A 12388-nucleotide genomic window follows, 5' to 3' on the forward strand; every position below is an offset into this window, starting at 1 on the left:
CTATTCCCGTATTAAGATTCGATTACACAATGTCCGGAATATGTCTATTACATCGTCACTTTCAATCTATCAATAGGAGTATTCACTTACTACTGACACAGAGTAACTTAGACAGATAATACTTAGAGTATTTACTCAGTTAATGAAATTTCTCTTCCAAACCTTCTCGCAAATTCAATATGACGAATCAATGTAAGAGTAAAGCAAAATTATTTTTGGAATATAGTTGCGAGGTTGACACATATTTTTTTCCGAGTCCCTCGGGAATCATTATAGTTTCTTCTTCCACAGAAAGAAAGAGAGTTAAATCATTCCACAATACTGCTTATTCCAATAGAGAAACTGAGTCTTTTCTGATAGAATACCACAATTATTGTAACTAATAGAACTATTTTAAAGTAAATAAAAGCAAAAACTGACTCTAATGTATCGCTCATAAAAAAAAAAAAAATTATGAAGAAAGCAAGATATTACAATAGAACTACAGTATATTGGAAAGAAATAGAGCAATTAAGTTTACTTCTGAAGGTTTTCCTACGGCAGATAGAACAAATTCCAATTAAGACAACATTTATTATCTTCTCCTTCACGTTTTCAAGAACAATATCTTTCTTTTTGTTACAGATGACGCAATGAACCATCGACACTAGCACATACTCTGCCATCATCACCCAGCTGCTACGTCCAGGAAATCATCTCGAACCTGGAGACTCCCCTCCAGCTTCCCTCGCTTCATATCAGGGCGACAGTAATTGCAGTCCAATTATAAAACACCTATCCGATCCCACCCGGTCGTTGTTATTATTTTGTCAGTGTCACAGCCAGTGACAGGTGGGCAGAGACTGGACATGTTCAACAGGCCGTCATAATTTGGACTCGAATTTCCCGCCCGCTACGGATTTGAATTTCCCACTACAATGGAGTCACGTGACCACTGCAACTGTGATTGGCTAGAGCTGTTATTGGCTGTTGCCGCGTTAGTAACCAACTACGCGCCACCAGAAAAACGATTACAGTTTTGTAAGGAAATAGATGTGGCGCAAATGATGTGACAAGTTTTTGCTGACGGTGGAAAATTGTAGACCGGCTGCAGGAATGGCAATCATGCATTCGTGCTGCTGTTGGCGCTCTCTGCGCAAAGGAAGCTATGCCAGTGCTGTCTACACTTTTGTAAGTAATCAATTTTCATTTTAACAACTCTGAAATTTGTTGTTTCTAACAATGTTGATAATAATTTAATGATTTAAATGTTGATGATTAATATTGTTGATATAGGGTACAATGTTGATAATTTAGTTTTTGATTGTCGAATTTAACAATGTTCATCAGCCGTCTAAAAAGTTCAGATCGTCTTGATGATTGCAAACCTTTTCAAGAAGACTGCAACAAAAATTAGAGGGAGATCTTGAATGGGTTCAATTATTGTAATCTCACTTTACTCGTAATAAATTTGTCCAGTTACATTATTTTGATTTTTTGGATTGAAAGTTGAATAATGTTACTATTTACATTTGTAATATTCAAAATGAATTGATTTATTCATTTCCAAATAGTTAAGTACTTCAATTTTTGAATCAAATTTTTACAAGATTAGGGTGAGTTTTTTCAATCATGAAGAATACAATAAAAATCTGGTGTGGCGCACTCACACAACTCTCCTTGCCGTTATGAAAATTCATCACCTGACGCCAGTGTTCCCGCGCATCTCAAGACTTCTTATGAACAAAGATCTAAGCCAGCTGGTGACAGGACAATAACGCTGGAGACATACGAGGTCTGCTATCTCTTTATAGTGGATGATTTAATAGAGTCAATAGTTGCCAACAGTTTGCAATTTATTGAATAATCACATTTTCTCGAATTTCAAGCTTATTGACCGAGCGAAGTGAGGTCTAAGATTCAAGTCGACGGTTTGGCATTTCTCTTAATGTGTAAATGTTCAAATGTTCAAGGGCCGGTTTCCGAGCTCGGGATCTATAAGTTCTGGATTTACAGAGTCCAGGACTAAAATAATCTCACGGGTCTAAATTGACTTTCTGAGTCACGATTTCATCTTCTAAACTCCGGAGTCTATCAAGTTCTCGACTTATTTGAGTCCAGGACTTTAACGCAGTAAACATAAGGGAATTTCACAATATTTTGCTGTTGTATTGTTGGCATTATAGCAAAACAGAAACAGCTGATTGCAGCGGGACAATTCAAATGAGCATGCTCTCCAAACTATTTTGTAAAAATCTGGTGTGGCGCACTCACACAACTTTCCTTACTGTTATGAAAATTGATCACCTGACGCTAGTGTTCCCGCGCGTCTCAAGTCTACAAAGATCTGAGCCAGCTTGGGACAGGACAATAATGCTGGAGACATACGAGGTCTGCTATCTCTTCATAGTGAATCATTTAATAGAATCAACAGTTGCCAACAGTTTGCAATTGAGATAATAACATTTTCTCGAATTTCGTGCTTATTTTCAATTTTAGGTGAAAATGTTACTGAACATTAATTGTAGAGATTCTCATGCTCAATCTATTCCACTCGAAATTTTTTGTTTAAATTGTATCTGAAGCTTGATAATTGAGAATCTAAAATCAAACTTTGCATAGATGGGGCGGAACTCCTGAAATTTTTACAGATATGGGACTTGTGGCAGTTGATAGAGCTTATCGATGACTATTTCAGGTATAACTATAATTAATATCGTTGGAGCCGTTTTCGAGAAAATCGCGAAAAACCCTGTTTTTGACAACATTTTCGCCATTTTAGCCGCCATCTTGAATCGCATTTGATCGTGTCGTATCCTTATATTGTAAGGACCTTACGTTCCAAATTTCAAGTCATTCCGTTAATTGGGAGATGAGATATCGTGTACACAGACGCACATACACTCATAAGGTGCATACAGACTTTCGCTCTGCTCCGCAACCGAACGTCACTCCAGCAGAGCGATTGATGATCGACCGGGGAGCAAGAGTGTTCGACCGGGGAACGCGAGAAGATCTAACATCTTCCGTAACGTTCATGATGGGCGCGACTGCAGAGCGGGGGTGGAGCGACTGCGGTACGATGGAGGAACGAGGGCGGTACGAGGGTGGAGCGTGCTCGATGCGGGTTGGAAGCGCGTATATGAGTACGCAGCTTAACACACACACACACACACACACACACACACACACATACAGACCAATACCCAAAAACCACTTTTTTGGACTCAGGGGACCTTGAAACGTATAGAAATTTAGAAATTGGGGTACCTTAATTTTTTTCGGAAAGCAATACTTTCCTTACCTATTGGTAATAGGGCAAGGAAAGTAATGAAACGTACTAGTATAGAAAACATGAAATTAGGGTAACTTAAATTTTTTTGGAAAGCAATACTTTCCTTACCTATGGTAATAGGGCAAGGAAAGTAATAAATTGATTTATTCATTTCCAAATAGTTGAATTCTTCAATTTTTGAACTGTTTATGTGCGGCAATACTTTAATTTTATGAAAGAAATCAAATTTTTACAAGATTAGGGTAAGTTTCTTCAATCATGAAGATTACAATAAAAATCGTATTATATACTTGCATATACACTCTCGTGAGGTGTGTGGCATCCATTCAAAATGATGGGGCACCAATAAAAATTTGTTGATTTCAGCTGATCTATATCAGCTATACTTCGTTTAAATTAACTTCCGACTTGGGATGGACATGCGCAGCAAAGAAGGTACACAGTGGCCTGCTATTCATACGGCTGCTATGTTTCCATTGTGTATCGGCCAGCGTTCTCTAATTTCCAGTGAGTATTCAAGCGCTCATGTTAAACTTAGGAACTTTCCTCTCTGCATTCTCAGTTTCGACTGAGTCTATTCGACAAATTGACAACTACGCTTCCACCTATGACTCAATCCATCACTGCAATTGGCTGATCTCCCTCCATATTTCTCTGCGCCGCAAATTCCTCCAAGTCTGAAGAAGATTTACACGAAGTATAGTGTTTGAAGTTACATGTGCTGAAGTTACCATCAACCACCTGTCATGCACTATGGGTTTGTTTACGGAGGTAAATGGTTCAATGGTATGTATTCGGATAACGTTCCTCCAACATATTTATCCTATGAATTCAATAAAAAATAAATATATATAAATATGATACTTATACAATAGTGTTGAGGAATAATAAATAAATTGCACACCATAAACGTTTCATACATATATTACACAAATAATGCAAAAAATAAATCGAGGCAAAAAATATATATAGAGCGATAAAAAATATAATATAAAAATAGAACAATAATTGAAATCAATAAAATATCACAGGCTAAACTTTATATTCTAGATTTATGGCACGAATCATTACCATGTGCCTTTATCTTAAAATCATATGCATTCTGTTGCATGTAGCTGCGATATGCGCTTGCTAATACTTGTCGACTTGGACAATTCAATTAAAAATGTGTGCTTTAAGATCAGCTTGATAAATTAGCCACTAATAATCCAAATATATATATATTAAAATCTCTAGTACTTAGTAGATTTCTTTGTATCGAATATATATTTTTATCTCAGGGTGCAAGATTCGGCACCTGACGGAATAGGTAGAGCCATTCATCTAGTGAATTAGAGCTATAATAAACTATCGCAAATTATATTGCAAAAATTAAATATCATATGCATATGTTTTAATAGCCTAGATTTTGTACTTCTTTGATTAATAGAAATTTCTGAAATATTGATCTATATTTTTCTTTCAATAAAATACCTTTAATACTAATTTTACTTGCGCAAGTATTACTCTTATTAATTTCTTAATTTATAATAAAAACCCTTTCGGCGAGCTAGCTTTGATCATCAGATTAATTCGAAGCACTAGGGCGCCCATCACTAATTCAAATTAATCACTCACGTGTCGAAAATCTTCTTGTAAGCCGCCGATGTCGATCCAACTCCATGTGGTCCGGGAATATGGTAGCCGGAATCGTCTCCTCCAAGGGGTTATAAATTTATTTAAAAATGAAAATGACTTCTGCTTCACAATAGCATCACGAAGTCTTTTAAGAAATTAATAATTTAATTTAACTTTAACTTTTACAAAATCATTAGTAAGGTACTACGCTCTAAAATATTTGGGGTCCTCTATGGTGGCATTTGGTTGGCGAGTGCTGGTTCTCCTTTCTCAAGTTTTACAGATCCTATTTCCGACTTTCAAATTAGCATAAAATTTAAATATCTTAGTCCTCCGCCATTAGGTTCAAATAGATCTTACAAAAAATGCCAAAATATTGCTTAGATTGTATGATTAATAATTTCTTTGCTTCGAGCCATATCGATAACATAGACTATACAACAATTCAACATAGATTCCGAACATTTATAGAAATATATATAATATTTTTGAATTGGCCTACAGTTGCCGCCTATTAACTGCCGTTTTACTATTGGTGCATGCAAATTTTATTGGTATTCATGCGCCTGGTACCTCTTATTTCCTGAATACATTAATTATTTTTATTTGGTTTTTTATTTATGCTCTTTACATGCTAGCTAATATTCTATACATTAATATTAATTCCATGCTACCTAATAATTAGCCACGTGATCAGTGTTTTTTCACATTGCACACCATCTGATTGCAATAAAGCTCTGCCAAGGGGTTTTGGTCAGATTCTACGTTTCTCGGTTTGATCGATCTCTAGGTCACCGATCCGTGAATACATGTACCTAACCTCAATCTTCAAATATTTTATATAATAATCTATTTATGAGCAATAAAATTCCTTCAAATCCTTTTTAGGTTTTTGTACCATTTAGCCAGAACAAGCTGATGCTATCTAATCTTAGTTATTATCTATTTGGCGATATTAGCCAGTTACTTTATTTTCAGACCTATTACTGTTTCTGTTAGGGATTTTTATCTACCCAAATTTAATACTTTACACGCGCCCCTGGGTTTGAATTCAAAATATTTGAGAATCACAATGTTTTTAATGAAAACCCACCCTTCAATACATCGATATACACTATACTTATTTATAAATTATACTCTCATACTTCTATCACAGTTCGCAGACATATTTGCTGCATCTCCTTTATACCTTATCAAATACAATAACAAATTCTCCTCCTCAACACACATAAAATATCATAAATATAAACTTCTAAACGCACTCCTCCTGACAACACTTAAACATAGTAATTTTTAAATTCGCCGCTTGCAGGGCCGCCAACCTAACTACACACATTTCATAATTCTCATAAATGATTCCTTTTAGACAATAATTTCGATTCACAAACTTCTGGGCTTATATCTTATAGTATTCTTAGGTCTTAATATAAATAATTTTCTATACATCAGGTACAATACTTTTCTTTTGCTAATGGCTCTTGGTTTTTTGGTAGCTTGTATTCACTTTAGGTTTTTTCAGGTAACAAACGTGGCATAATTAAAAGTAATAAATATAAAACATATAAATAAATATACCGACATTAATAAATATAATAAATAACAATATAAATAACAATAATAAATAACAATTTTGGGGTAACCATACTTTTTCATAATCATATGTTTGCAGGCATTACATATTTGATTCAGGTGGCCTTGCCCAGCTGGTCACTGGCTCTACAGAATTTGCTGTCGAATTTCATAATTAACCTAACTGCTGCATTTTTTCTCTTTAAAGGTAATTTACAAATTTTAAATATACTATCCCCGCTTGTGTCCTTTTTTAGTGGATGTAGCTAATTTAATTACACATTTAAAAATTATTCTTTTTCTTATTGCAGGCTTCTAACGGCTGGAAGGAATTAAAACACTGGATTGTTGCCATGCGGTCCTATGCCAAGATTAAATTTATTAAGGAAGGTTAGTAATCGGTTTGATAATAATGTTTTCCTTGATTTTTTATCACATTTATTACGTCCATTTTGCCAGTCACATAGCTGGTTTGCCCTCTTGAAACGTATGTGCCGCGGATGCACGCCATCGGTCCGCTCCTGTCCTCCTCGGTGTCGGTCCTGTGTTCTTCTTTGCCTCTTGAAGCGTGCATGCGGCCGGTATGTGCGCGCGCGGTTCCTCCGTTTCTTTCGCTTCTTTCTCCGGGCCTTGTGATGCATGCCTCTTTTCTCCTGCATGTTGTCCTCCCTGGTGTCATCCTCTTGGTCCTCTATCCTGGGTTCCTTGGTCTGCTGTGGGGTTGATTGATGCGCGGGTGTAGGCTCGGTGCGCGGATGCATAGTGGCGGTCAGAACAGGTAGTATGGTGGCGGTCTCCTCCTGGCGACTGTTTGTGTTCTCCGGCGGTGATTGGTCTTCGGTGGGAAACAGGAAACTTAATAGAGGTTGATGTTTGCGGCTGGTTTTAATTGCATGTTTGGCGGCGGTTTTTTGTAGTAGGCTGTCTTGTTTTGGCTTCGGTTCTTCTAATAATATTTTAGGTAAATCATTTCTAAAGGTGGTGTATGATGTTGAAATATCTTGATTTTCTTTGTTTGTTTCATTGGAGCTTGTAGGTGTTATATCGGGGGTATCATGTAGTCCTGGTTTATTAGCTGTAGTTTTCTGTATATCTGGTGGCGGGTCGTTGGGTGCTGGGTTCTGGGTTTTTTGTTGATTCAATCCTATTGCATGTGCTAATGTATAATTTGTGCTTACTTGTTGAGGTGGCGGTTTATAATTTCTGTTGTAATTGTTCTGAGTGTGATTATTATTTGAGTTTAATCGATCACGGCCATCATAGTGATTCTTACGATTGCTCTGCTGGGCATAGTGGTTGGTTGTGCGATTTTGAAATTTTTCATTATTCCAGTTACCATTTTGCCTGTGCTCATAGCGGCGTTCAAATTGAGGGGCAGATCGGTAGCGATCATATGATACCGGTTCATAATTTTGGCTGTTATACTGATTAAATTTTGAGTTATGTTGATTTTGTGCGTATCTCTGGTCTGAACGGTGGTTTGATATTGCCATCACAGACTGTATGCCATATAAATGATTTATCAGCTGCTTGCAATCAGTAATGGGTTGTGTGGCGAGTGCCATTCTAACTTGATACGGTAGCTTCTTTAAAATAATACTTGCTAATGCCGATTCATTAATGGGCTCGCTCAATTGAGAATTTTTAAACTGTAGGGCAGTGACGAAAGTGGTACATGCACCGTCTAAGTTAGGGTTGAAATCGCATGAGATAATGTCCGCTAGCACGTCCAACTGTTTACTTCTGCTCCAATACTGTTCCAGGAAGACAGCTACAAACTCATCCAATGATGTAAATTCATGGGCTCTACTCCAAAAGAACATCAGGGGTTCGCCAATCAATAAATTAGTCAAACGAAGACGCCAAAAATTCCAAGAGGTAGGTGCAAGAGTTTGTACTAATTTTATCTGATCAATGAATGGTTGAGGTTGCAAATGGCGATCAGTGTTATCAAATTTTCCCAGTCCTTGTAATATATTATGTACGTTGAGGTTGTCTGTTTGAATCCCTTGAGGTCGTTGTTGAATATGATTTTCTAATGCTGTTATTTTTTCCTGTGTTGTCTGCCATTGACTATTATGTGTAATTTTATTTTCGTTTATTTCTTGATTTAATTGAGTCAGAGTGGATTTTTGAATTAGTAGAGTTCCGTTTAAAGCTTTACAGGTTTCAGTATTTTGATTGATGCTACCTTGCAGTTGGTTCATTTTTGTGGACATATTAATCTGTTTATTTTGTATTTCTTTAATACTGTTAATATTTTTGTCAACTGTAGTTGTTAATGTTTGATTGGCAACGGTAATTTATTTGTGGATTTCTTGGTGGCAATCGGCCTTAATGTTATTGTTATATCCTGAATGGGTGTAGTGATTTGTGTGGTTAGGTTATCTATCCTTTCATTGAGTTCACATGTAACCGTATCCAACCTTTCCGATAATCCTGCCGTAACTTTATCCTGACTTTCTTTTGTAGGGTTATCATTACTTTTAATTCTTCCCTATGATTCTCTACTTTAGTTTCAATATTATCCAACCGTTGTTCTACTGATTTTATAGCGCCTGCGGTCTCTTTCATGCCCTGTTCCACTGTTTGTTTATTTTCCTCTTTTACTGTAGCAATCTCTTTTTTAATCTCCTGCATCATATTATCCATTGTTTTTTGTAACATAATATTGAAAGTACTGCTAGTTTGTTCCATTATTACCTTTTGAAGCGGATCCAACTCTGTGATTGAAAATATACTTTGTTTGCCCAGGTGTGACTCAGCCTCCGGCGATGCGGGTTCTGCAGGCTGCTCCTCGCCCCCTTCAAAGTTGATCTCTGCTATCCGTTGATTCAATGATGTGTCAGCGGCGTCGATTCGAGTGGATGATAGAGGTTGCATACCTTGTGGATCGAAGACTATCGACCCGACGCTTCCTGGTTCCCTTTCTCGTGGCGTATTGGCATCTACCGTGGTGGGGTTTGATGTGCTTGGAGTCGACAAAGTGGGATCTGTGCAACCGCCGTACATATATGAAACTTCAGAGTTTGCGGGAGTGTGATTCATTATGTCAAATATGATAAATGCTAATTAAAAATGATAAATGATAAGCGAAAATGCTTAAAAAAGAGACACAAACCGGGACTTACAGTGAAACAGTGATGTGTAAAGTGTTTGGATACTCATACGACAAGGTATTTATACTTAAGTTTTTTATAATGCTCTAGCGCCCCCAATGTTTTGTTTTAATTATTCTTGGCTAGTTTACAGGCTGTGACTTATTTTCCAACCGGCTTAAACACATAATATATTTTTGACTAGAAAGTAATAGCAGTTTAGGCTTATAAAATATAATCTCTCTCTATAAACATGTATTTTTTACAGTACTAATAATATAAAATTTTCTTTAAAACATATAATTTCTCTTATTTAAAGCTATTGATTCCCCAAAAAGTAATACAAATTTCACTTCGCCAGTTTTCCTCAAAACTCGTATAAGTTATCTATAATTTTCAATATGGTTATTGACTTAATTTCAAATAATTATTCAATGAGCTTGGCTCTCATCATCAGTCCCACGTTGGTACGGCATGTCTTTCTGTCACGTTATTCTTTATATTTAAATAACGATTAGCCTCCTGCTTGGCATCAGTCGGTAAAGCATGAGATTTGATATAATTATATAATTAGGTCGTGGTTTTCTAATAGTATTCAGTCTCATAAATCTTTCTAGGCCTAGGTATGGCTTCTCCTATAACTCTTGTAATTCAATAAAAAATAAATATATATAAATATGATACTTATACAATAGTGTTGAGGAATAATAAATAAATTGCACACCATAAACGTTTCATGCATATATTACACAAATAATGCAAAAAATAAATCGAGGCAAAAAATATATATAGAGCGATAAAAAATATAATATAAAAATAGAACAATAATTGAAATAAATAAAAATATCACAGGCTAAACTTTATATTCTAGATTTATGGCACGAATCATTACCATGTGCCTTATCTTAAAATCATATGCATTCTGTTGCATGTAGCTGCGATATGCGCTTGCTAATACTTGTCGACTTGGACAATTCAATTAAAAATGTGTGCTTTAAGATCAGCTTGATAAATTAGCCACTAATAATCCAAATATATATATATATTAAAATCTCTAGTACTTAGTAGATTTCTTTATATCGAATATATATTTTTATCTCAGGGTGCAAGATTCGGCACCTGACAGAATAGGTAGAGCCATTCATCTAGTGAATTAGAGCTATAATAAACTATCGCAAATTATATTGCAAAAATTAAATATCATATGTATATGTTTTAATAGCCTAGATTTTGTACTTCTTTGAGTTAATAGAAATTTCTGAAATATTGATCTATCTTTTTTCTTTTAATAAAATACCTTTAATAATAATTTTACTTGCGCAAGTATTACTCTTATTAATTTCTTAATTTATAATAAAAACCCTTTCGGCGAGCTAGCTTTGATCATCAGATTAATTCGAAGCACTAGGGCGCCCATCACTAATTCAAATTAATCACTCACGTGTCGAAAATCTTCTTGTAAGCCGCCGATGTCGATCCAACTCCATGTGGTCCGGGAATATGGTAGCCGGAATCGTCTCCTCCAAGGGGTTATAAATTTATTTAAAAAATGAAAATGACTTCTGCTTCACAATAGCATCACGAAGTCTTTTAAGAAATTTAATAATTTAATTTAACTTTAACTTTTACAAAATCATTATTAAGGTACTACGCTCTAAAATATTTGGGGTCCTCTCCTGGTGGCATTTGGTTGGCGAGTGCTGGTTCTCCTTTCTCAAGTTTTACAGATCCTATTTCCGACTTTCAAATTAGCATAAAATTTAAATATCTTAGTCCTCCGCCATTAGGTTCAAATAGATCTTACAAAAAATGCCAAAATATTGCTTAGATTGTATGATTAATAATTTCTTTGCTTTCGAGCCATATCGATAACATAGACTATACAACAATTCAACATAGATTCCGAACATTTATAGAAATATATATAAATATTTTTGAATTGGCCTACAGTTGCCGCCTATTAACTGCCGTTTTACTATTGGTGCATGCAAATTTTATTCGGTATTCATGCGCCTGGTACCTCTTATTTCCTGAATACACTTAATTATTTTTATTTGGTTTATTTGTTATGCTCTTTACATGCTAGCTAATATTCTATACATTAATATTAATTCCATGCTACCTAATAATTAGCCACGTGATCAGATGTTTTTTCACATTGCACACCATCTGATTGCAATAAAGCTCTGCCAAGGGGTTTTGGTCAGATTCTACGTTTCTCGGTTTGATCGATCTCTAGGTCACCGATCCGTGAATACATGTACCTAACCTCAATCTTCAAAATATTTTATATAATAATCTATTTATTAGCAACAAAATTCCTTCAAATCCTTTTTAGGTTTTTGTACCACTTAGCCAGAACAAGCTGATGCTATCTAATCTTAGTTATTATCTATTTGGCGATATTAGCCGGTTACTTTATTTTCAGACCTATTACTGTTTCGGTTAGGGATTTTTATCTACCCAAATTTGATACTTTACAAAGTATAATGAAGTTTCACAATACACTCTTGAAATACAATACACTTTCCTTTCCTCATTCACGTCAAGGTTTCCATTTCATGTGTTGGTATGTATACTTTTAGGGTTTTTAGCAAGACGCCGCAGATTTCAACCATCTCATTAAAATTCATCCTTCAAAGAAAAACATATTTGCCTCCCATATTTTCCTCGTATCATGAAATCAGAATGAAGTCTTGGCTATGAAATAACCAGAGTATATTCCAGATATCGAATGACCGGAATACTCTCCAGATATCAAATAACTGGAAAGCCACGTTTTCAATTCACTATGCTTTACATGATATTCATATTCTCCGTTCTACTATGT

The 12388-nt window shown here is 35.5% G+C and overlaps 1 protein-coding gene across 1 annotated transcript in view; it reads left to right on the forward strand.

The window, feature by feature from the left end:
* The window catches only part of LOC111059764, a 154447-nt gene that overhangs the window by 66591 nt on the left and 75468 nt on the right, over positions 1-12388 (forward strand). Inside the window, exon 2 of the mRNA XM_039430301.1 lies at positions 625-1170. Within this exon, the coding sequence (XP_039286235.1) occupies positions 1096-1170 (75 nt within the window). The 5' untranslated portion in view covers positions 625-1095. The remainder of the gene's footprint in view (positions 1-624; positions 1171-12388) is intronic.

Source organism: Nilaparvata lugens, chromosome 6 (assembly GCF_014356525.2).
Source record: "Nilaparvata lugens isolate BPH chromosome 6, ASM1435652v1, whole genome shotgun sequence".
Lineage (NCBI taxonomy): Eukaryota > Metazoa > Arthropoda > Insecta > Hemiptera > Delphacidae > Nilaparvata > Nilaparvata lugens.